The sequence below is a fragment of the Corvus moneduloides genome, chromosome 19, assembly GCF_009650955.1.
Source record: "Corvus moneduloides isolate bCorMon1 chromosome 19, bCorMon1.pri, whole genome shotgun sequence".
Taxonomy (NCBI): domain Eukaryota; kingdom Metazoa; phylum Chordata; class Aves; order Passeriformes; family Corvidae; genus Corvus; species Corvus moneduloides.
Genome location: NC_045494.1, coordinates 11914957 through 11937068, shown reverse-complemented (window position 1 = coordinate 11937068; position 22112 = coordinate 11914957). Strand labels below are relative to the sequence as shown.

The following is a 22112-nucleotide window of genomic DNA, read 5'->3' as shown; positions in this document are numbered from 1 at the left end:
ATGGAATCCCACATCTCCCTATATCCTGAGTCTTCTCTTGCAGTCCAGCTGCTCAACCATCCTTACAAAGGTCCTCCTGGACATGAAACCGCAGTGTCCCCTGGACATCTCCACCCCAGTAAAACCTGTGCCCTTGCTGGGAGATGGCAATCCCTGTCCTGGAGGATGCTGAGTGCTCCTGGCACTGTGCTATGGGCTGAGACCATGGGTATGAGAGGGCACCCTGGATCTCCAGAAGTCAATCCAGCAGGATCCTGACAGCAGTTTAAGTCTGTCTGGGATTTCAAATCCCACATTTCATGCAAACCCAGTCTCTTTGCAAACACCAGACCCCCTGGCCTGGCCTTCCCTCTGCAGATGGACACAAAATAACCCGGCAGGTGCCACACGGAGAGGTGGAGCCTCTCACCGCGGTTACCTGTGGAGCACTGCTGCAGGACACTGCAGACCCCAGGAACCCGTCTGGGCTCAGAATCAGCCAAATGAATGGCACCAAAACCCACAGAGGGAGCCCCAAACCCGCAGAGGTCCAAAGGTGCTCCAGGAAGCGTGGCCGGGATTTGGCCCTTTCCATGCGGCTTTGCCAGGCCAGGAATTGGCTTGAGGCGAGCCTGGGGCTTGAGGGGCTCACTGGGCCAGGAGCCTTTCCTGGTGTAATAAATGAATTGGTTTCAGGGTGTTGGTTATTACTGTTTAGATGAGATATAAAAGAGGGCAGTGGAGGGTGGAATAGATGGACATGTTAATTGAAGGGAAGTTGCGAGACTGTACGGGTGTAATGCTGGGATGTAACCCTGCATGGGGATATAACAAGGACCCAATGGGTTTAACAGAAGGAACTTTCTAGTCCATGGCTTCGTAGGGTACAAGGGATGAGGACGATGCCCTGGACTGGGACTGGAGAACGAGCCAAGCAATGAAGCGGAGTTGTTTGGAAATGACTGGTGAGGAATGCACGGAGGTACAGACCGACCAGCCAACAGGGAAGGCACCGATCAGCACGAGGATTGAGAAATGCACCAGTCCGGTGGCACCAGAGACTCTAAAAGCCACCAGGTGCTCTGCACCGCGTCCTCCTGCGGACCTTGGGCTCCAAGGGAGCGCCCAGTGGGTCTCACTGTCTTGGTGGTGGATTGTTTTATTCTGGCTTGTCGCGCGGAGCCTGGGCTTATCCTGGGTTCCCGCTCTCAGCAGGTAATAAATAAACGAGTTGGCTTTTCCTTTCAAAAGTCTCAGCCTCGTTTACAACACTGGGACACGGCTGGGAGCAGGGAGAGGCTGCCCCGTGCGATGCTGGCCCTGGGGAGCAGCCGGGGCCGAGCGGCGGAACCCGGCACGGAGCGTCCCCGAGGCCAGCTGTCCCCAGGGCAGGAGAGGGAGGAACTGGAGTGGCGTCGGCCCAGCCGGGGTGCTTTGGGCACACGCAGAGCCAGCGGCCCCGCGGCCCGGAGCCCCCACAGCAGCCGCGTCTCCTCCCTGCCCTTCCCGCAGCCCCGGGCGGGGAGAGGCGCCGGCTCCCCCGGGTTTGCCCAGGGCAGCGCTCGCTCCCTGCTCCCAGCCCGGGGCTCTTTGCCCAGGGAGGCAGGAGGGAAGCGAGCAATTCCTTCCTGCACGGAGCCCTGGAAGTGGCGCCGAGTCCTGGCCAGATTCCAGCGCCCTCGGCCGCAGCCTTTGGTCTCCAAAAGGTCACGTTCCGGAGGCTGCAGCTTTGTTCTGGAAATGCCAGCTGGGATGTCCCGTCCTGTCCCATGTATGGCCTTGGCAAGCAGCGACAACAGAGCCTCCCTGCAGCCCTCCAGCCCCAGCCAGGCTCCAAGGGATCCACGGAGGAACAGGCAGGCTCCAAGTGCCCAGACCTGCCCCCCTCAGCATCCTGGACAGCACCGAGGGAGGGGAATGGGGAAAAACTGCCTGGGAAGCTCTTTGGGGTTAGAATGTCCCGATGCATCCCCGTAATGCGTCAAAGCACAGTGCCAGAGAAAGCACTGCCTCTGTCCCTGAATTCCAGCCCCTTCCCGGGGAATCCAGCACCCAGCAGCTGGATCAGGGTGGTCCAGGGGTGCTGGATCAGGGTGAGGGAACAGGGGGAGGGAGGGGACAGGTCCCCACTGTCACCAGACAGCGACAGAAGGATCAGTATGGGCACCCCAGACAGACAGGGTGCCCCAGGGCCTGGTCTGTCCCAGCTCCTTGCTGGCCCATATTCCAAGGACTCCAAGCAGGGCTCTGCCTGTGAAATGAGGATAATCCCGAGCCCATCGTCCAGCTGTGCTTGCAGCATCCGATCTGTATTTCCTATTTCAGAGCAAAGAGATTACTATTATTATTATTACTATTATTACTATTATTATTATTATTATTATTATTGCTGCTGCTCCTGGAGAATTTCTGCTCTGTAAACCCTCCAAGTTCAGCCCCCACCCAGGGCTGAGGTGGGGCCAGGATTACTCAGCTGATGCTCAAGAAACTGGCTCAGTCTGGAGTCCTGGGGTTTGTGGAAAAAAGCACATTCAGAGGATTTCTCTGCTCTGAGGCAACTCCCACTTCCTGCTCCCCAGGAAACCCCAGTTCACAGCGAGTGAGAATCAAACCAGACTCACACCCAACTGCAGCAGAGGTAAGAAATTTGGTTCTGATCCACGACAGAAATGTAATAGACTGCCAGTTTCTCAGAAGCCAAAAGCCTGAATGTTTGCCAAGAGCTAAAAATAACCCACACAGGGCTCTGTTTAAAGGCACCTACTAAGAAATGCCTCTGTCCTTGGTTAAATAAACTGCAACTTCCAGAAAAGCCCTGTTTTCCAGGAGTCTGGGGGGAGCTTTGGCAGCAGGTGAATAAACATGAAGTCCAAAACTTTGAGCACATTTTAGAAGCAGCAGCTCGTGGCTGGAGCTTTGCCAGCCCCTTGGCCCAGCAGCAAACAGGGGCTGGAGCAGGGAGGATTCCCGTTCCTCCCTGCAGGACCTGCACTTGCACGTCCCCATGTGGCTGCTGAAGTGTCTCTGCTTCAGGGTTTGACTGGATTTGGCCTCTTTACATTGTTTCTCAGAAATAACTGATCCCTTGGATGTAAATGGGACTGAAGTTCCTCTGGTGGGGGCACTGAGCACTCACGGGGGTCTGGGCAGGGAGCACCTGTGAGTGCCCTCAAAGGAGATGAGCCCTGGAGTGACCAGCTCTGCATGGTGACAGCCCCAGCAGCCTGGGCAGTGTTTGCCCAGGGAAAGCTCTGCAGACCCCCGGCTGACAGGAACTGTGCCAGAGCTGGAGGAACAGCACTGTTTAAATGGACAATAAACCCCTGCTAAAGGCACCTGACAAGGACACGGGCTAGAAATGAAGCTGAGCCATGAACCACAGAAGGGATGTCTGGTCTGGTTAAACAAAGCAGTATTTTAATTTCCATATTTTATAAATAAGTATTTACAAAAGGAAGGTATCAATCCAAAGAGTTGAACAAAGGTACAGCTCCCAGCACTGCAGAGTACAGGGAGAGGAACCAGGTTAATGCAACCCCACAATTCACAACACCCAGGAGTCAAAAAGAAATCACATTCTTCATTTAAAATTCCTCACCCAGAATGTTCAGCACCCACTGCTGTGGAACCATGAGCTCCAGGGACAGAACCCCATGCGAAGGACTGAGCGCAGATGAGCTCAGAACACACCACTGCCATCCCACTGAGCACTGCAAGCCACCATCCCACAAAAGGCTCTTCCCCAGCTCAGAGCCCTTGGGGAGCTTAAGGACAGCACAGGGCACGGACTGCAGGAAGGGAACACCCTGCCAGTCCCACTGCCTGTGCCCCTGTGCCAAGGGAACTGCTGACCACATCCCCCACGCCCTCCTGGCCTGAGGAAAGGCCCCTCCCAGGACACCCCATGGCCTCGGTGTAACAGGTCAGGCACACAGGGGCCACTCTCACAGCCCCTGGCTGGACCTGGGGGTGCAGCTTTCCCTGGACACTGGTTCTGCTCCTGCCACTCTCTCCAGACAGGCACAGGCCTGCAGGGATTCCCACAGAACCAGGGGTTTGGGATGTTCCCCAGGTCTGTGGATGCTTCAGAAAACCAGGGCCTGCTCACAGGTCACTTTCTGCAGCTGCCATCAGATTTCAGTGATCTTCCCACCAGCTCCATTTCCTTCAGATGCCCCTCACTGCAACCACTCAGCGCCATTCCAGTCACACAATGAGGGATGCAGGGCCAAAAAATCACTCCCTGAACAGAAGCAGCAACAACCTCCAAGAGCAAAACCTGTCCACAACTGAAACTACCTGAGGCACCAAGCGCTGGAGGAGCAGGAGAGTTGCCAAGGGTCAGCTTGTACATGGCTTTTCTGAAGTATCTCCAGCAATTTTCTCTTAACTCATCCAGTAGTTCTAAACCTGTATGAAACTCACGCAGGCGATCTTTTAATTTAAAGTTTAAGCAAATTAATTCTCATTAATCAAACTAAAGAAAGGACTTAAACACAAACTGCTAGTGGAAAATGGAATATAAGTTGCCAGGAGTGTTAACCTCAAGTCTTGCACAATTTATTTACTTCTTTTGATTCACACCTTGTGTGCAGCTCCCAAATTGGTCAGAGCAACCTTCTCTGTTGGTCACTGCTGAGAATCCAGCCTGGCCTGAGGCTCCCACCACACTCAGGATGCTGCTTGGTCCTCTGTAGCCATGGTCTGCAGGAGGCAAAATCAAAGAGGGCGGGAGAACCCTGTGAGTCACTGCTGGGATTTTGGGGCAAAATACTCATTTCTGCCAGAGCCTGGCCTGGGCCTCTGGGTAACCCCTGCGAGGGTAAAAGAATTCGGGAGCAAATCAAGGAGGAGATGGGCCCAGCACAGAGTGCCAAGAAAGGTCCATCAGTGTCTGAGCTTCTGGTCACACTGACAGCAGTAATTCCAGCAAGTATTTGTGAATCCATGGCAGCCAAAACACCTCTGCCAGAGCCATCAATACAGCCAGGAAAAGCGGTCAGCAGCAGTGAAGTGGCAGCCTGGAAGTGGAACTGGGGTGGTTGTTCCTGCTGCGTCACAGACCCCTGGCAGGAGGAAACCCAGAGCTGGGGAAGAACTGGAGCTGCTGGGAAGAGCTGGGTGGGAGTGGGAAAGAACACAAAGGGCAGTGGCAGCCCTTTCAGCCATGAGTGTTATTTCCACCAGTCATATTCCAGTAATTCCCAAGGCATTTATCCATGGCACTGGCCAATACCACAGCGCTGCACACGGGGCTGGATGGCAACAATCAGCAGCGCTCTGTGCCTGAACTGATGGGGCTCACATTCCCCAGCTCAAATACCACCTTTTTTCTGTAACCACCCCTGTTTTTCCTAGGGATTCCAAAGCCCTGGACACCTCACCTGCCGCAGGAACTGCTTCCCAAGGTAGTTGGTTGCCATGCTGGTCAGGTTCTTCCTGCTGCCAACCTTACACCTGATGTAGCCGTAGAGGTTGGCTCCCTGCAGCACCACCCCCATCACCACCACTGCCTGTGACAGGGGAAAAAAGTCACCAGCTGCCACTCCTGGCTCAGACAGGGCCAGATCCACTGTGGAGCTCAGGGAGGGACTCACCAACCACTTCACTTTGAAAGAGAAGAGAGCACTGAAGGCAAAGATCACCCAGATCATCGGGCAGGTGATCAGGCCTAGCCAGAAAATTCGGGACTCTGCTTCAGATGAGGTTTTACCCCCTTGTGCTGACACCTAGAAACAGAGAGGAAATGGAAGTGATCAGGCTGCTCCATCTTACAGATCCATGTCCTTAAAAACAGAGCAGAATCCCCACACTCCCTGGGATTTCCCTCCACACAACAGCTTCCAAGATTAATTTCTACATCACACAGAGACATCTCTGCAACAGAAAGCGTTTCCATTTAAGGGACTCCTTTCAATTTTCTCTCAGAATCACTGGAGGCAGCAGCATCAAAACCTCTTGGAATGCCTGGGGCTAAAAGGGTAAGTTTGGGAAAAACGACATTTCCTGCATGGTTCAGTTATGAAGCTTAGAAACAGCCAAAGGAGTAACTTCCACAACCACCAATTAACAGAGGGTTCATAAACCAGAAACAATTACAAGATTAGAACAAAATCCTTTACCTTCCTGGCTTCAAACACCCAGTGACTTCTGCCATCATCATCCACCTGGTTCCACCAGCGAAGGCCAACCATGAGCCTCCCTGTGACGTTCTGAAAGAGAACCCATGGACTGTGTCACTTCGTGGGACAGGCACAAATAAACTACTTTTTTTGAGACATGAATATCACTGTCAATTATTTTTATACAGCAAGGCAAAGAAAACAAAAAGCACGAGAGGAACTCACCTTTACTGCCCAGAAGTCACAGGACAGGAGGAGGATGATGGTCACCATGCAGGCAATGAAGCTGCTGGTTAAGAGCTCACAGAGCAGATAAACAACTATGGCACTGACTCGGAAGAATAAGTGGAAAAATGACGCCACTGGGTGCCTGGAATGAAGGACAGGACAGTCACAGCTCCTGCAGGCAAGTGACATTGCCAAGGGACCTCCCAGCAACCCGCAGGACAAGGACCAGCACTGTAACATGAACCCAGCGTTCTGAAAATATGGGAAACAACTGCCTGGAAGCTGACACAAGGAAGAGACATCCCACATGCAGAGACAGCCCATGCGCAGGCAGGATCTGGGGTGGGAGGGGACAGGCAGCTTTACCTGGTATTCAGTTTAGGGCAATTTTTGGCGTAAATTTTAAAAGGTTCTGACAGAGAAAACTCTCCCGAAGGAACACAGCAGATTTGCCTTTCTTTGTGATTTCAGAGAATCCCACAATGGGCTGGGAGGGACCTTAAAGCTCCCCTGGACCCAACCCCCTGCCAGGGCAGGGACCCCTCCCAGCAGCCCAGGCTGCTCTGCAGTTCCTCTGCAGCTGCCAGGTCGGAAAGGAGCAGGGCAGAGCCGAGGCCACCACGGCACGAGGGGATGGACACGCTCCCTGCGGGATTTGGGCACAACAGGGAATGAGCAGCTGGACTGAGCAGGCCAGGACATGGAGAGAACAGGGCACAGAGCACACCTGGGAATGGAGGCTGGGGAGGAGATCATGGACCAGCCCAGAACCAGCTCCTGACACAGCAAGAGCCCCCCTTACACAGAGTTGTATCCCTGTAGTTCCCTTACACCCAGGAATTAAACACAGGTTAAGTGTAAGGGCGCTCAGAAGCAGGAAGGGACAGTTCTACAAATTCCAACAGGGCTTCTGGAAGTGGAGCTCTCAGTTACCCAGAAATTACTCTCCATTACTTCCCAATAAACGAAGAAGGGCTCGACCATTACATGCTTTGATACAACGTGACAATCCTTCCGTCCCTCCTCCTGGCTCTGCCTGGAGCTCACCCAGGAACTCCCTCTGTCACCACTGACCTTATTTTTGACTTTTTGGATCTCCTGGATACATCATCATCTGCATCAAAGAGAGACACATCTTCAATGTCATCACTGCTGTCCTGAAGTGGGGAAGCAGAGGCAAAGGCTTACAGGAGGAAAATGAAACCATTTACAACTTCAGCCTGGGACAGTGCTGATTACCCAGAAAATCACAGAGGCAGCTCAGGATCAGAATTCATTTGGGAAGAATGCGAAGATGTAACCACATACAAGCCCACACTGTGATCTGAGAAATGATCAGCAGGCCTCGGTTTTGGTGAGCTGCACCTGGGCTGAGCCCCCCTGAGCTGAGCAGAAACACCGTCTGCTGCCCGGCGTGTAAGGCTTTAACAAACGGCCTGGGACATTTGTTCTTCTTGCCTCAATAACAACCCGTGTGGGACGATATTTTTGTTCCTGAGCCTTCCAAGAGAGCCGCTGCCCAGGACTGTGGCCAGGACGGAAAGCTGCTCTGAGAAGAGCCCCTCTCCTGTGACCGCCCGGATAACCTGCGGTGCCAGGGAGCCCCCGGAGCGCAGCGTGTGTGTCAAACACCGCCGGGCAGCGGCTGCGGGGCCGAGCGGGGGCTGGTGGTGCGGGTGGGCCTGCGGCGGCAGAAAGCGCCTCTGTGCCCCGCAGTTCGCCCGGGCCCACGGCCAGGCTCCCGCTCCGCTCCCGGTCCCAGTCCCGGTCCTATAATCCACACCTAGGCCCCCGCTCCGGCCCCTGTCCCGATCCCGGTCCTATAACCCATGCCGCAACCCCTGATCCCAGTCCCAACGCGAATGCCGCTCCCGGTGCCGGTGCCGGTGCCGTGTCCAAGCCCCCGGTCCCGTACCATGGTCAGAACCGCCACTTCCGCCCCGCCGCGCGCGTCACGGCCGCGGACCAATCGCGGCGCGCCCCGCTCCGTGATCCCGCCCACAGCCCGGTGCGTCACGGCCGCGGACCAATCGCAGCGCGCCCCGCCCCGCGACCCGTCTCGGCCGCACCGCCCCCCGCGCGTGCGCGCTTGGCGGGCCCTGGGCGCGAGACGTGGCCGGGGCCGTTCCCGTTCCCGCCCAAGCGCCGTGAGGGGAGCGGGGCCTCGAACCGGCACCGCCCGCTCCCAGCCCGGACCGCTTCCAGCCCGGACCGCCCCCGGTGGAATCCCGCCAGCCGCTTCACAGGTCATCACAGGCTGTTGCTGAGAAATACAGTACCACGTAAAAACTCAGTTTAGTTTTTAATAAAGAGAGGTATTTATAGAAGAGGTTATTGCAGCTCTTTAGTAGTGTCTTGCTCCTTTCTGTTCACTGTGTGAAGCATCCAGCCTTTCTGCTGGAATAGCGACACTTCAGCTATAAACAGCACTTGGATGAAGCACATTCTGTTCGGAGGCACCTGTTGAGCTGTGCAGGCAGAACTGCTGTGACACCAGTGTTGTAAACGAGGCTGAGACTTCTGAAAAGAAAAGCCAACTCGTTTATTTATTACCTGCTGAGAGCGGGAACCCAGGATAAGCCCAGGCTCCGCGCGACAAGCCAGAATAAAACAATCCACCACCAAGACAGTGAGACCCACTGGGCGCTCCCTTGGAGCCCAAGGTCCGCAGGAGGACGCGGTGCAGAGCACCTGGTGGCTTTTAGAGTCTCTGGTGCCACCGGACTGGTGCATTTCTCAATCCTCGTGCTGATCGGTGCCTTCCCTGTTGGCTGGTCGGTCTGTACCTCCGTGCATTCCTCACCAGTCATTTCCAAACAACTCCGCTTCATTGCTTGGCTCGTTCTCCAGTCCCAGTCCAGGGCATCGTCCTCATCCCTTGTACCCTACGAAGCCATGGACTAGAAAGTTCCTTCTGTTAAACCCATTGGGTCCTTGTTATATCCCCATGCAGGGTTACATCCCAGCATTACACCCGTACAGTCTCGCAACTTCCCTTCAATTAACATGTCCATCTATTCCACCCTCCACTGCCCTCTTTTATATCTCATCTAAACAGTAATAACCAACACCCTGAAACCAATTCATTTATTACACCAACATGGTAGCATCACAACAGGTGAATATCTACACTTTGGGGAGGGCAAGGACAACCTGAGTGACACCTGCTTGCACCAAAACTACCAAAACTCTCGTGCCAGCCCTCACCTGGCTCTGTGTGCTCATGGGTGCATTGCATCCTGCATGACCCAGTTTGTTGCAGGTTGTGTCACATGCCTCAGTCCAGGTGCACAGAATGGGTCAGTTTAGTTCAAAGGTGAATAATTAAAGCACTAAAACTGACAGAGAGTAGACTGGATACTAGGAAGGAATTCCTCCCTGTGAGGGTGGGCAGGCCCTGGCACAGGGTGCCCGGCGCAGCTGTGGCTGCCCCTGGATCCCTGGCAGTGCCCAAGGCCAGGCTGGACACTGGGCCTTGGAGCAGCCTGGGACAGTGGGAGGTGTCCCTGCCATGGCAGGGGTGGCACTGGATGGGCTTTGAGGTCCCTTCCAACCCAAACCAGTCTGGGATTCTGTGATTCTATGAGAAACAGCCTCCCCTCAGATACATCTGTGACTTCACATACCAGGCCTGACATTTTGCCACAGGTTAATTCCCTTCCAGGCCATCTCCAACACCCTCGCCCAGCTTTCCCTCTGCCGAGCTCAGCCGAAGCCGATCACAGAAGGACTTGTTCCAGCCCTGCCCTTGCGGGTGATCTCACACCACCACCTTTGCCTGTCACGCCTTCCAAGTACCTCAGCACCCACAGCTGCAGGGAGGTGCTGATTTATCCACTCCAGGCTGAACACAACCCCCTGATCCTCCTCACTTCATCATAGCCAAAAAGGAATCAGCCTTTCCGTGATGTTTTTCCAGCAGGCTTTCTTTGGAGACGTTTTCCCCGGGGGTTGTGGCACAGGTTCCGTGGCCGCAGCGGGGCTGGGCTTGTCCTCGTTCCTTGGGAGAAGCTGCCGTCCCGTGGTGGAATGTGAAACCCCTGCCCCTTGTGCCTCTCGCCAGGCACAGGCACCTCGCAGCGACCGTCCCTGTGCCGTGGCACAGATGTGCCGGGCCTCGCCAGCTGCCAGCTGCCCTGGGGTTATTTTTCACTGGCTTCATGCCAGGGTTTGCAAGTCCAAGATGGCATTGAATTAAACAAGCCAACACTAATCACAGCCCCACTATGTGTCAGAGTTTCAGAGATTTTAATTTCAAACCAGAACTGCTGCTGACAGTCCCTCGGCGTGACTGTGGGCAGGATTGGCCTCCCTCAAACCTCTGATGCAACAGATTTCTGGTACACCAGCCCAGATACTCAAAGCTGAACAGCTAGAAGGGCTTTTGTCTTCCTGTTAAGTCCTGAGTATTACTGGAAATCACAAAATCACAGAATGGTTGGGGTTGGAAGAAACCTCAAGGATCAGCCAGTTCCATCCCCCTGCCATGGACAGGGAACCTTCCACAATCAAGGTCATGTAGGCATTTATCCACAGAAATGGGGAACCCCCTCCCCTACTCTGCATTTCATAGAAATGAAGTTTGAAGCTGCTTTCCACAGGTCCTGGGGCTGGTGCTGTTCCTCCCCAGGGCAGCACTGGAGCTTCCCCTGCTGAACTTCCCCGGGGCTCTGTCAGCTTTGTGTCCAACCTGGTCAGGTCCCTCTGGATGGCAGCACCTCTCTGGGGTTGGTGGCATCTGGGGGCACCCTGCCCATCGTCCGGGGCATTAATTAATGATGATAAACAAAATCAGACCCAGGATCAACCCCCAGTTCCTGGCCTCCAAGCAGACTTTGTGCCACTGATCCCCCCAGCCTACACTCAGCTTTCAGTCCACACATCTTCAGCTTCTACACTCTAATCGATCCACAAAAGCTCTCATAAGATGTTTTTATTATTGTTCTCACAGGGTTGAGCCCGTGCTGAGCTGTGTTGGTGTCAGACAGTGCCATGTCTGTTAGGAGAGCAGGTTTAGGGAGCTGAATCCAGGAGAGGGCTTAGTCCATTCAGTGCCTTGAGAAACAGCTGAGTATACCAATAGTATTTCTTGGGAAAACTTATAGTGGGGATGTGTTTTACACTTAAAACCACAGGGAGTATACTTAAATATACTAAATATACTTAAATATATATAAATGAATACATCTTTATTTTATATTTCAAGCCACATGGCAGACTCGGCGGGACACCAGAGTTCCCAGGTTGTGGCTGCTGTGGACTCAGGAATCACCTCAGATAAATGTGTTATGCCCAAGTTCTGGAGCAGGTGTTTTCCTCTCCCCAGTAAAGGAATCCACAGGTAGGCCTTTAATTTTCCTTAGCCAGGCCTTCCTTCTGGCTCTTTCCTCAGCTTCCGTGGGCTTTGCCTGCTGTGCCTGATGCTGAGCTGCCTCAGCTGCCTCATGCACCTCCTGCTCTGCTGTCAGAAGCCTGAACCCACTGTCCCTGCGGGAACCATAGGGGCAGGAGCTTAGGGGCTTTATTCCCCTGGGAACTTCATTTCTGATCTGTGCAGCTGTGCCAGGTGTTGGCTGGATCAGCTCCGAGGAAGCTGTGCAGAGATCGATGAGCTGATCCCCATCTTTGGGGCCAGGAGTATCTTTCCCATGGCCACTGGGAGTTTTCCTTTCTCGCAGTGAGCCACAAAACTTGGGACGTACAACACAGGGAGCAGGGATGGAGGATTTCACAGTGGGGCTGTGCAAGGAGTTCTGCAGCCTGAGCCGCAGCATTTTGGTTTCAAAGGGTGTCGAGATTTTTGTCACGGTCAGAGAATCACTGTGCAGCCTGGCACGCTGGAGCTGGGCTGCCTGCTCCTCTTTGTGCTGCAGGGGCGTTTTGGACATTGGCACCTTCCTCGGGCGGTGTTGCTGTGCTTCCCTGGCCTTTGCAGAGAGCTCAGTGCTGGAGCTGACTCGGGCTGGCTTGCAGGAGCTCTGCAGGGTGCTGATTGTTAAGAGGAACTTGTCAGGGGACATTGGACAGCTTGGGTCTCTCTTGGGCAGCTCAGGCTGCAAAGTGGCTTCTGCCTCCTCAGGTGCAGGGGGAGCAGGGCCCTGTTCGGCGTCACCACCTGTATCCAAAAACAAAGCAACACATTTGGGGTTGAGAGGCTTTCCCACACACTGCAGATCATAGAATCAAAGAACCACAGATTAGACTGAGTTGGGAGGAAGCCACAAGGACCATCCAGTGCATCCCCTGGCCCTGCACAGACACCCCAACCATCCCACCCTGTCCCTGGGAGCGGTGTCCAAACACTCCTGGAGCTCTGGCAGCCTCGGGGCCGTGCCCATTCCCTGAGGAGCCTGGGCAGTGCCCAGCAGCCTCGGGGGGAAGAACCTTTCCCTGAGATCCAGCCTGAACCTGCCCTGGCCCAGCTCCAGCCCTTCCCTTGTGTCCTGTCTTTCACGGAGCAGAGCATCAGCTGCCATCTGATGGCCCGAAAAGCAGGAACCCTTCCTTGGCCCATCAGTTTATCTGCAGTACTCAGTTTGATTGTGGAGCTGGAGGATTTGTCATCAAACTGAATTGAATAGCTCTGGCTTAAAACAAAATCACATCACTGTGTTACAATTGAAAAGGTGCCTGGTTCTGTGCAGTCGCCTTTCCCGGCGATGGCAGATCCTGAGTGTAGGTGTTCTCTCACTTTCTCGGGTGTTTCTAATGAATAATTCAAGCCCTGAATCAGCAGCGTGTTTCCAAGCCCGCCAGCTGTGTGAATATGAATACTACTACTGATTTCTCTCTTACTCAGTTGGAAAATGACAGTGCCTGTCTTGAAAAATGTGTTGAATTGACACCAAACCCTTGTAAAAAGGCAGAAAGGTTTCACAGAAGCCTAGAAAATGACTGAACCATTGAAATGGAACAGCACATCTGCTCTCGACAACAGCAGAGAGAACGAATTATGGGCTGGGCTGAAGGCAGTGGGTGCTTGGTTTGTAGCTCAGTTTAGAAAAGCCAGAAAAGCAGAGGCTCAGTGTGATACTTTTGGGTCTTCCACGGCTCTTTGATGGCTGGCGAGACCCCGGGGACCTGTCCTGAGGCTCCTGAGCTCGTCGCTGCTCTGCGCTGGCACCCTGGCGCTTCCCTCTCCGGGACTTCTTGTCCTTCGCCACCTCTCTGTCAGCGGGTAGGGAATAGTCCCACACCACATCCTCGAACTGCAGCAGCACCACTCTGCTGGGGGAGTTGGTCACCATCCTGGAGAAGGGAGAGAAGAGCCATAAAAGCACAGGAATCATGGACACGGCAGGTCCTGCCTGAGGGGCTCCTGTGCAACACAAAGCCCCGAGGCTCAAACGGATCCGAGAGAATCATCTCTCCTTGAAGGAGCGGCAGCAATTAACCCCATCAATCAGACACTGCACATTTTGACTCGTGCTCTGTGTGAGCTCTCTGGGGCTCTTTTCATTCAGCTCCAGCGCAAAATTAATTTTAAAATAATTAGGATGAAAATTGCCGGCAGCGAACAGAGCAAGATCAGTGCAGTGCTAAAGGAGGGAAGCACCTAACTGCAAATGCCATATTATCAGGGGCATTTAAATGTGGATTGGAGTGCTGTGCTATTGTTGGGTGTGGTTGGGCTGGAGTTAATTTCTTCATAGCTGCCCATTTACTGCTGTGTTTTAGTGTGGCCAACCCAGCCTTGAACACACAGCAGTGTTTTACCCATTGCTTCCAGTGGAGCCACCTTTAGTTAGAGGTGCACAAGTGAATGAAGCCGGGAGGATTTCTCATTATTGGCCTTTATAAAGAGGCTGTAGGTCAGGGAGCAGGCAGAGGCACTGTCAGGTATTGGCTTGATTCTCCAACCTCCTAAAAGCTTCTGAATTCATCTTTACAGTTGGGTCTGTATCTTCAGCTGTAGAGAAACAGGAAATTATACATTGCTCAAGAGATTAAGGAGAACTCTTCAGCCATTGTGAGCTAAACCGGATTATTGAAGTAGTTAGTAAGTAGTAGAGCCCTTTAAAAGTTATTTGTGAGAAGGAAAAACACACAGTTCCTTAATTTCAGTGTAATCTACCAAATTTGGGTCAGAGCCTGCTGGCAGCTCTTGTCACCAACCTGTTTCCTGCAACACAGAGAGAAGACAGGGGGTCCCCGCTGCTGGTGGGCTCCAACACTCTGAGGCAGGTTCCAGTCAGGAAGTTGAATATCCGAATGTGTCCATCAGCACAGCCACTGATGACTCTGAGGTACAGGAACTCCAGGGACAGGACTTCCCTGAAAACACATCAGGTGAGGGTTGGCACTTCCATGGTGCTTTCACAAGGAGAAATGGTCAGCGAGCCCTTTTGGCCTGGAGGAGGAGCAGAGCTCTGGCTGAGCCACAGCTTGTGCTGAGGAGTAGATCAGGACATTCCAAAGGCCTGACAGAGAAGTCTCAGATCACTCCACGTCCAAAGCAACAGCCCAGTGCATCCTTCCACTGGACGGTGTCCCTGCCCATGGCAGGGGGTTGGAATGAGGTGATCATAAAGTCCCTTCCAACCCAAACCGTTCTGGGATTCTGTGATTCCATGCTCCCCATAGCAACCATATGGCCATGGCCATCTGCTGCACTTGGAGTTTCAGTTTTATGTCCAGGAAAATCAATGCAAACCATACGATTCTCCAGTTTTCACAGTTGTAGATACAATTAAAGTTTGAGAGAACAGCATAACACACAGTTGGTCAGCATGAAACTGGGCCACCTCTATTGCTGCCCAGGTGATGTGACACCCTGGGGCACTCAGGGGGGATCCTTGGAACATTGGACTGTGCACTCTTTGGTCATCCCTGTTTGTGATAAAGTGTTGTGGGTTTGCATTTCAGGTGGTTCCAGGTCTAAACTGAAAATGCTGCTTGTGACCACGTGGTGCCTGACAGAGCCTTTGAGACAAAGACTGGTGGAAGTGGGGATATTTCAAATCCTAAAACTGATAATTAAAGCATTTTCTGCTCCTGTAAGGGGCACATTTTTTTTACAGATTCAGTCCACTGTTGAATACAACTTGAAACACATCTGATTCCTACTTGGGATGGAAGAAAGCTATCAGGCATCTCCTAAGTTTTCCCAACATGCTCCATCCCAGGGCATATCCATCGCTGCTCCCTGTGACGAGGTGCCACTGGTCAAAGGACAAGCAGAGAACTGGGCCTTGGTGCCTCTCTAACGTCTGCAAAGGAACAGAAAAAGGTGCAACGCTCTCAGTAATCTGAGTGTAAATGGGTCTGAGGTGTCTTATGGCATCCAGGACACCAGGCTGATAGTGTTTTATAGGGTGTTACTGTGCACCCTATGGATCACTGTGTTTGTGTTACAGTCACTGAAGTGTTCTGGGCTTGGTGCTGCTGCTGAGCTCCTGGCATGGAATTAACATCCCTTTTCCATCCTTATTACGTGTGATAAAGAGATGTTACTCCGCCGAGACCTCTGTGGTCTCTGGAATGTTGTCCCTGGAGGGCAGAGAGGGGCTGTCCTGGCTGTAGGGGAAGGGGCTCAGCTGGAGCTGGGATCTCTGAGATATCTGGGCCATCTCTCAGTTTCTCTGCAGGTAAAGGGCTTCACTCCTCTCCCAGGTGTGGACTGGCACCGATTCTGGACACCTGCTCAGGGAATTCACAGACTCTCAATGCTCCCACAGCTGCCCAGCTGCTTCAGCTCCAGAAGCTGCTTCTGAGAGCGAGTTTCCCATTTGGGGCTGACCCCTGGTGCCTCCAGCCCCAGGTTAATGAAGCTCTTCCATCATCTCCCCAGGTTTGGAAGGTTTCTATGGGAGCAGAGATGAACAAATCTAAAGAGAGCGAGCAGTGATGGGGGTGAAGCAAATCATACCCTGCCTTAAAATCAACAGCTGGTTGCAAGTCAGTTTTTTAATTATCTGCAGTTTTCTTTATTGGTTTAGACTGATTTGAGGGTTGTTCGGGGGGATTGTTTTCTTTTTTAGAAAGTCTTTGGCAAAAGTGAAACACTGTGATGAACCAGCAGAGAGTTTTGACCATTTAGCACAGAATCATCCACTTCAGAGGAAACTCACCTTGATCAAAGCCCCTGTCTCAGCACTCCAGACCTTCACCAGCCCTTGGTGGCCCCCACTGACCACGTGGGTCCCGTCCATCCTCACTGCCCACACAGGGCTGTTGTGCATCAGAGTCCTGACACATTTCCCACTCTTCAGGCTCCACACTGTTGGGGAAAAAGGGAGGAGAATTAAAAATACATCTGCCCCAATGACGAGTGTTGGGAGTACAACACGAATTAAAAAATACTACTGGATTACAGTCACACCTTGTACCTGCAGCTCTGTGAGGAGCTGAGTGTTGGCTTAAAAAGCATAATTGTATGGAAAAAAATTTAAATGCAAAGTCCAAAAAAGGCACATCTTTTTCACCTTTATTCTATAAGGAAACATCTGGCAAAGCTGAAAGTTAATACCACTTGCCCAAGAGTTGGGCTGGCATTGCAGCCTCATAGCCATTAATTCTGAATAAAAGCAGAAATAATGAGAATTTAGGTCCTGACACAATCAGAGACTGTGTGTGTGCATGTGTCCCCAGCTTAGGCTCTCGTGGAAACAGACTCTGCTTTTCACCCTTCCTTGCATCCCCATGCCTGTGTCCCACTCACTCCAACTCCAGGTCTCTGCCCTTATGCTCCCGTGTTTGCCTCTGGCCGGGAGCTGCCTCTCACCTTTCACCATCCCGTCCCCAGCTCCTGACACAAAGTGCTCCTCGTGGGAATCCAGGCAGGTGATGGTCCCGTAGTGACCAGTGAAGGTTCTCACACAGGTTCCGCTGGGAATGTTCCAGTACCTACAGAGCACCGACCCAAGAGACGTGGAACCAGATGAGCTTTAAGATTCCTTCCAACCCAAACCATTCTGTGACTTTGTGGTTATTTCCTATTTAATGTGCCCAGCTCTTCTCTCACACACGCTGGGTTAAAGTCAGGAGCTGTTCCACTAAGATGTCAGAGAAATTGGATGATCAAGTCAGGCTTAGCATTAAGTTTTACCCATATCCTACCCTTTCCCCTCTGTTTGCCACGGTTTGGGTGTCCCAGGCACAGCCTCAGCTCACCTGATGTTGAGATCAAAGCTGGTGCTGACCAGGAGCCCTTTGTCCTCACAGAGGCAGAGAGCTCCGATGGGCCCAGCGTGGCCTTGGAGCAGAAGAGGCACTTCCTTCCCTCCTGGCACACGGAGCAGCCTCACTTTTCTGTTGGCAGAGGCAGTGACCACCAAATCCCCACCACTGTAATGGATTATCCTTGTCCTGTCTGATCTGGAGAGAAGCAGTGGCTGGGGTGAGCTTTAGCTGGCTGCAAGGTCTGGGACAGCATTTCCCTGTGTTTAACTGAGCAGGGTGGGCAACACTGCCGTGGTGGATCCTCTGCAGGGCACCACAACCAGGGTCCCTAAATCTGCACTTCCCCCTTTGTATCAGGGTGGGCTCACAGAGGGGCGAGGGCTCCTCCCAGCCCCATATCCCTTGGGATACATCATGGATCACTAACCCTTATTCCTTTAAAAACAGCTTATCTTGGTATCTTTATTAAAATTTGAGATTTCTTAATGCTGATGCTGAGGAACCTTCTCTAGCCATCCAGGAGGATCTCAGGGAATGGAGCAGCTTTCCTAAAGCTGCTGCTGGCCCCACAGTCGGGCACTCTACTCACTGCTCCATGAGGACACGGATCTTGTAGGAGCCACAGAAGACATTCCTCTCTTCCAGCTCGACCTTGAGAGTTTTCATTTCCTGATAGGCTGTGTGCAGACCGAAATCCTCTGTCTGATGGCAAGAGAAATAAGGAAAAGTAACTCAGGGAGGCAGGAATGCAGCATTATTCCATAGCATTGAGCACACCAGCTCTAGTGAGGAGCCCAGGGCAGACCCAGAGTGTTGCTAAGGAAAACCAGAGTGCAGCAAGTCTCTGCTTAGTCCGGGGTTGTTCCCAGGCCATGTTCTGTGGCATAAATGGAAGCCCTGAGAGCTGCACCCTTTATTCCGTGGGAGGAAGGCCCCTGTCCCCAGGGCTGTGCTGTGACTGGGGCACAGGAGGACGAGGCAGAAGTTTGGGAGTGCCTCCCGAACTCCGTCCCGCGTGGGAAGGTGCTGAGCAAGCCCTGGCCCTGAATCGCTCACCATGGGGCAATCCAAACGCAGGAGAAGCACAAAGCAACTCCAAATTCACTGTGCTGTCTTCTGAGCCCAGTCCTTCCTCCCCAAACACTGAACTGCAGCATCCATGGAAGGCAAACAGCCTCCAACAAACCTTCGATTTACGTCTCTTGTTCTGCTCCTTGTCCTTCACTTCGATGACCTCACCCTCATCATTTAACTGGGGAATTTGCACATCGACTCTTTTAGCATAGCTTGGAATGGTTTTTCTAGGACACAACTCCTGGAATAAACCAATAGAGGCAACAATTACCGCAGAGCCCAGGCACGCAGGGGTGCTGCTCATCTCCATGGGGTGCTGAGGTTCCCTGCAAAGCTGAGCTGCACACACTGGCTTGTTGTTGAGACCTGGCTTACATTTAGCACTTCATCTATCTAAGGTTTAACTTCTGGTGAAAAATAATTGCTTTTTATTATTTTTTCCAAACTCTAATCTTAAGCTTTTAATAAGCAGCAAAATTTCGAGCTCATCTCGTCTTTGGCAGGCACTCAGTTGATTCAGAATCCAAACTCATTGAGATGAGAGGCTCTCAAAACACCTTGGTCAACACTCAAGATTCATTTTGAGCCTGTGAAATCTTCCCTGAAGCCTTTTTTGAAGGGCAGCACAGAGCTGAGTTTCTGTGCTGCCTTCACAACCCAAAGCATCAGAGGCTCCAGACTGTCTCTTGGGGGATGCCCCTTCACACCTCGCTCGGTCTGTGGCAGGTCCTGCTGGCCAGGACAAGCCTCCCCCCGGAGTTCTGTGTTCCTGTGTTCCAACCACCACCCCCAGCTCCTCACACAGACCTTGCATTTCCCTTGGCCCGTGTGGAGCAAATGGAGCTCATTCCTGAGCTGCCTCGGGAGCTGTTGTAGCTCTGCCCAGTCTCCACTGCTGCCAGAAATTTTCATTGTGACCAAACTCTGCTTTCTTGGTGACGAGAAAGTTTGGATCCATTTTTAGAGTCACAGGCTCTCTAAAGGAGAGTAAAAGCCATTCTCTGGTGCTTTCTTGTGACAATGTGAAGTGTCACCTGGCTTTGCTCTGCAGCTGGAGGTAGAAGGGCCATGGCAGATTTGGGGGCAGCCTCTGGCACAAGAATTTCCATGTAGCAGCTTGGGCAGTACCAAAACCCGCTCTTTTTAAAGTGCATAATAGTGGCAGGAGCCCAGGTGTCCCACCTGCAACTGCAGGAGGTCCTTCTGCACTGTGCTCCGACACTCCTTGTCCTCCTGGACCTGCCTGACCAGGAATTCCCAGTGACTATTCACAGCAGAACAGGCATCCAGGGATTTTGGATCCAAAAGCCCTGGGAAGTTAAAGGGACAGATTGGCTAATCCCCACTGGAGACCACTCCTTACCCTTAGGAGAAACCACCCCTGGAAATCAGAGCAGCTTTACCCAGGATGGACATGGACAGCTGGAGTGGCAGGAAACGAGTGAAATCCTTGGACTGGCTGTCACTGGAGCGTGACTGGAGAGACGCGGGAACCATGGTGGCATCTGAATCAGCTAAGGACGTAGGTGAGCTGTCCCCTGCATCAGGACCCTCCTGGGCAGGGCTCTCGGTGCTTTGGGGCCAAAAGCACGTTCTGGTGCCTGGCCACCTGGAAAACGGAATTTGCAGTCTGGGAAGTGCCGGAGTTTTGGTGCCATGGACAGCATCGTTGTCAGCAACGCCCTGAAAGAGCTGGGTGGTCTTTGACTCTTCCGCTCATCACTTTGGCACCGTGCGAGTGACGGGACAATGCTGGGAATGCTCCTGGGCTGCAGGACAGCTCACACCAGCGCGGCTGAGGGACAGGGGGACATCTCTTCCCCTCAGCCCTGCCCTGGAGATTGGCGAGGGCTCCTCACTTATGGAAACATCAGGGGGTCAGAGAGCCACGGGACACCGCGGGGGGGCTTGGTGGGGACGCAGTACAACGGTGTGCTCTGTACTTTGCACCTTCCACCTCCAGCAGTCACCAGCACGGGAAGGCGACAGCCCCAGGCTCCAAGGGGGCACAGCAGAGCCGCTCATGCCAGGGAGGTGGCACCGTTTCACTGAGAACAGGGGGAAACCTGCTCTTCCTTTAGCCACTGCATTTTCATCAGCAGAAGTACGACTGGAGCTGTGACATTGCAGAAGGAAAGGAAGGGACCCGCTCACCTGCCCGGGGCTCCCCGCCACCGCCACCGCCACCGCCTCGGGGCTGCCCGGCGACAGTTACCGTAATCTCCAACCGCCGCCCTAATGCTGCTAAGAGCCGCGCAGCCGCGGGCACAGCCCCTCAGCAGGCGGCGCCGGGGGATGTCCGGGAGATGGGGGATGTCAGGGTGATGGGGGATGTCAGGGTGATGGGGGATGTCGGGGAATGGGGGATGTCGGGGGATGGGGGATGTCGGGGGATGGGGGATGTCGGGATGCCGGGGGATGTCAGGGTGATGGGGGATGTCAGGGGGATGGGGGATGTCGGGGGATGGGGGATGTCGGGAGATGGGGGATGTCAGGGTGATGGGGGATGTCAGGGGGATGGGGGATGTCGGGGGATGGGGGATGTCGGGGGATGGGGGATGTCGGGGGATGGGGGATGTCGGGATGCCGGGGGATGTCAGGGTGATGGGGGATGTCAGGGGGATGGGGGATGTCGGGGAATGGGGGATGTCGGGATGCCGGGGGATGCCAGGGTGATGGAGGATGTCGGTTTAATGGGGGCGATGTCGGGATGCCGAGGGATGCCGGGGGATATCCGGGCGATGTCAGCAGCCCTTCCAGGATGGGGAGCCGCAGTCAGGGCAGGGCACCATGGAAGCCCCGAGCACAGCTGGGCTGGGCAGTGGCCCAAACGGGTGCGGGAAGCGGGAGCACGAGTGGCCTTTGGACACCGGTGTTTGGTTTTAGACACGGGAACCCAGAGGTCACCCACATCACGGGCACACTGTGATGCAGGCATTTGGGTCGAGATTGTGCAAAGGCTTCGGTCACACACGTTTTTGGCAGGTGGCTCTGCCTGCCTGCGCTTCCCCACGTTGAGAAAAGAGCTGATTCAGTCATCTAAAGGTCACAAATGCACTGAGCATCAGGGTAAAGGCTGGTTCATCCATCAACTGGGACGAGGCAGGGGATTCACCAGGTCCTTGATCTCACCTACCTCCCACAGGGCATAGCCACCTCCCCCAGGACAGAGTCCCTGCTGTCCCCCTCTCCGTGTTTGCAGGAGCAAGGCAAACCCCACCAAAACCAGCTCTGAGAACCCAAATTTCCCCCGTGCCCTGAAGTCCCAGGCTTCATAGAGACCCCAAGCCCCACTGCTGACACAACAGCCCTTGCAGCCACCCTCATCCCCAGGCAGGGGGAACAGGAGGGTGGGAGCACATCCCACCCTGCCAGCTCCCCTCAGGACCCCCAGAATGACTCCAGCAGCTGCACAGGAGCTGAACTGGCACCTGAGGGCACTTTCTGGAGTTAAATACTGACGTGAAGGAGTCAGAGAAGCACAGCCCAGCACTGAGACACCTTCTGAAAGGTGAGAGAATTGGAATTGTTCAACCTGGAGAAGAAGAGACTCCAGGGAGACCTTAGAGCCCTTTCCAATACCTGAAG

General features: G+C 53.6%; 2 protein-coding genes across 3 annotated transcripts; both read right to left on the bottom strand.

Annotated features, from left to right (window-relative positions):
* Window positions 1–3371: 3371 nt before the first annotated feature.
* On the bottom strand, window positions 3372–8331 carry LOC116453600 (Golgi apparatus membrane protein TVP23 homolog B-like). 2 transcript variants are annotated; one of them, XM_032129225.1, is made up of 7 exons: window positions 8245–8331; window positions 7404–7486; window positions 6327–6471; window positions 6102–6191; window positions 5577–5708; window positions 5364–5492; window positions 3372–4683 (listed from the first exon to the last, which is right to left on the bottom strand). In XM_032129225.1, the coding sequence occupies exons 1-7, from the start codon at window positions 8245–8247 to the stop codon at window positions 4651–4653; spliced, it is 615 nt and encodes a 204-aa protein (XP_031985116.1). In that variant the 5' UTR covers window positions 8248–8331; the 3' UTR covers window positions 3372–4650. The 2 variants fall into 2 exon arrangements, with proteins under 2 accessions (XP_031985116.1, XP_031985117.1); XM_032129226.1 differs by lacking the exon at window positions 8245–8331 and adding an exon at window positions 8113–8235.
* Window positions 8332–11393: 3062 nt separating this feature from the next.
* Window positions 11394–20169, bottom strand: LOC116453602 (F-box/WD repeat-containing protein 10-like). The gene is made up of 11 exons (XM_032129228.1): window positions 19928–20169; window positions 19707–19834; window positions 18637–18765; window positions 18040–18152; window positions 17442–17645; window positions 17053–17174; window positions 16400–16548; window positions 15396–15538; window positions 14445–14603; window positions 13363–13577; window positions 11394–12444 (listed from the first exon to the last, which is right to left on the bottom strand). Exons 1-11 carry the CDS (start codon window positions 20019–20021, stop codon window positions 11603–11605), a joined length of 2298 nt encoding a protein of 765 aa, XP_031985119.1. The 5' UTR covers window positions 20022–20169; the 3' UTR covers window positions 11394–11602.
* Window positions 20170–22112: the final 1943 nt, after the last annotated feature.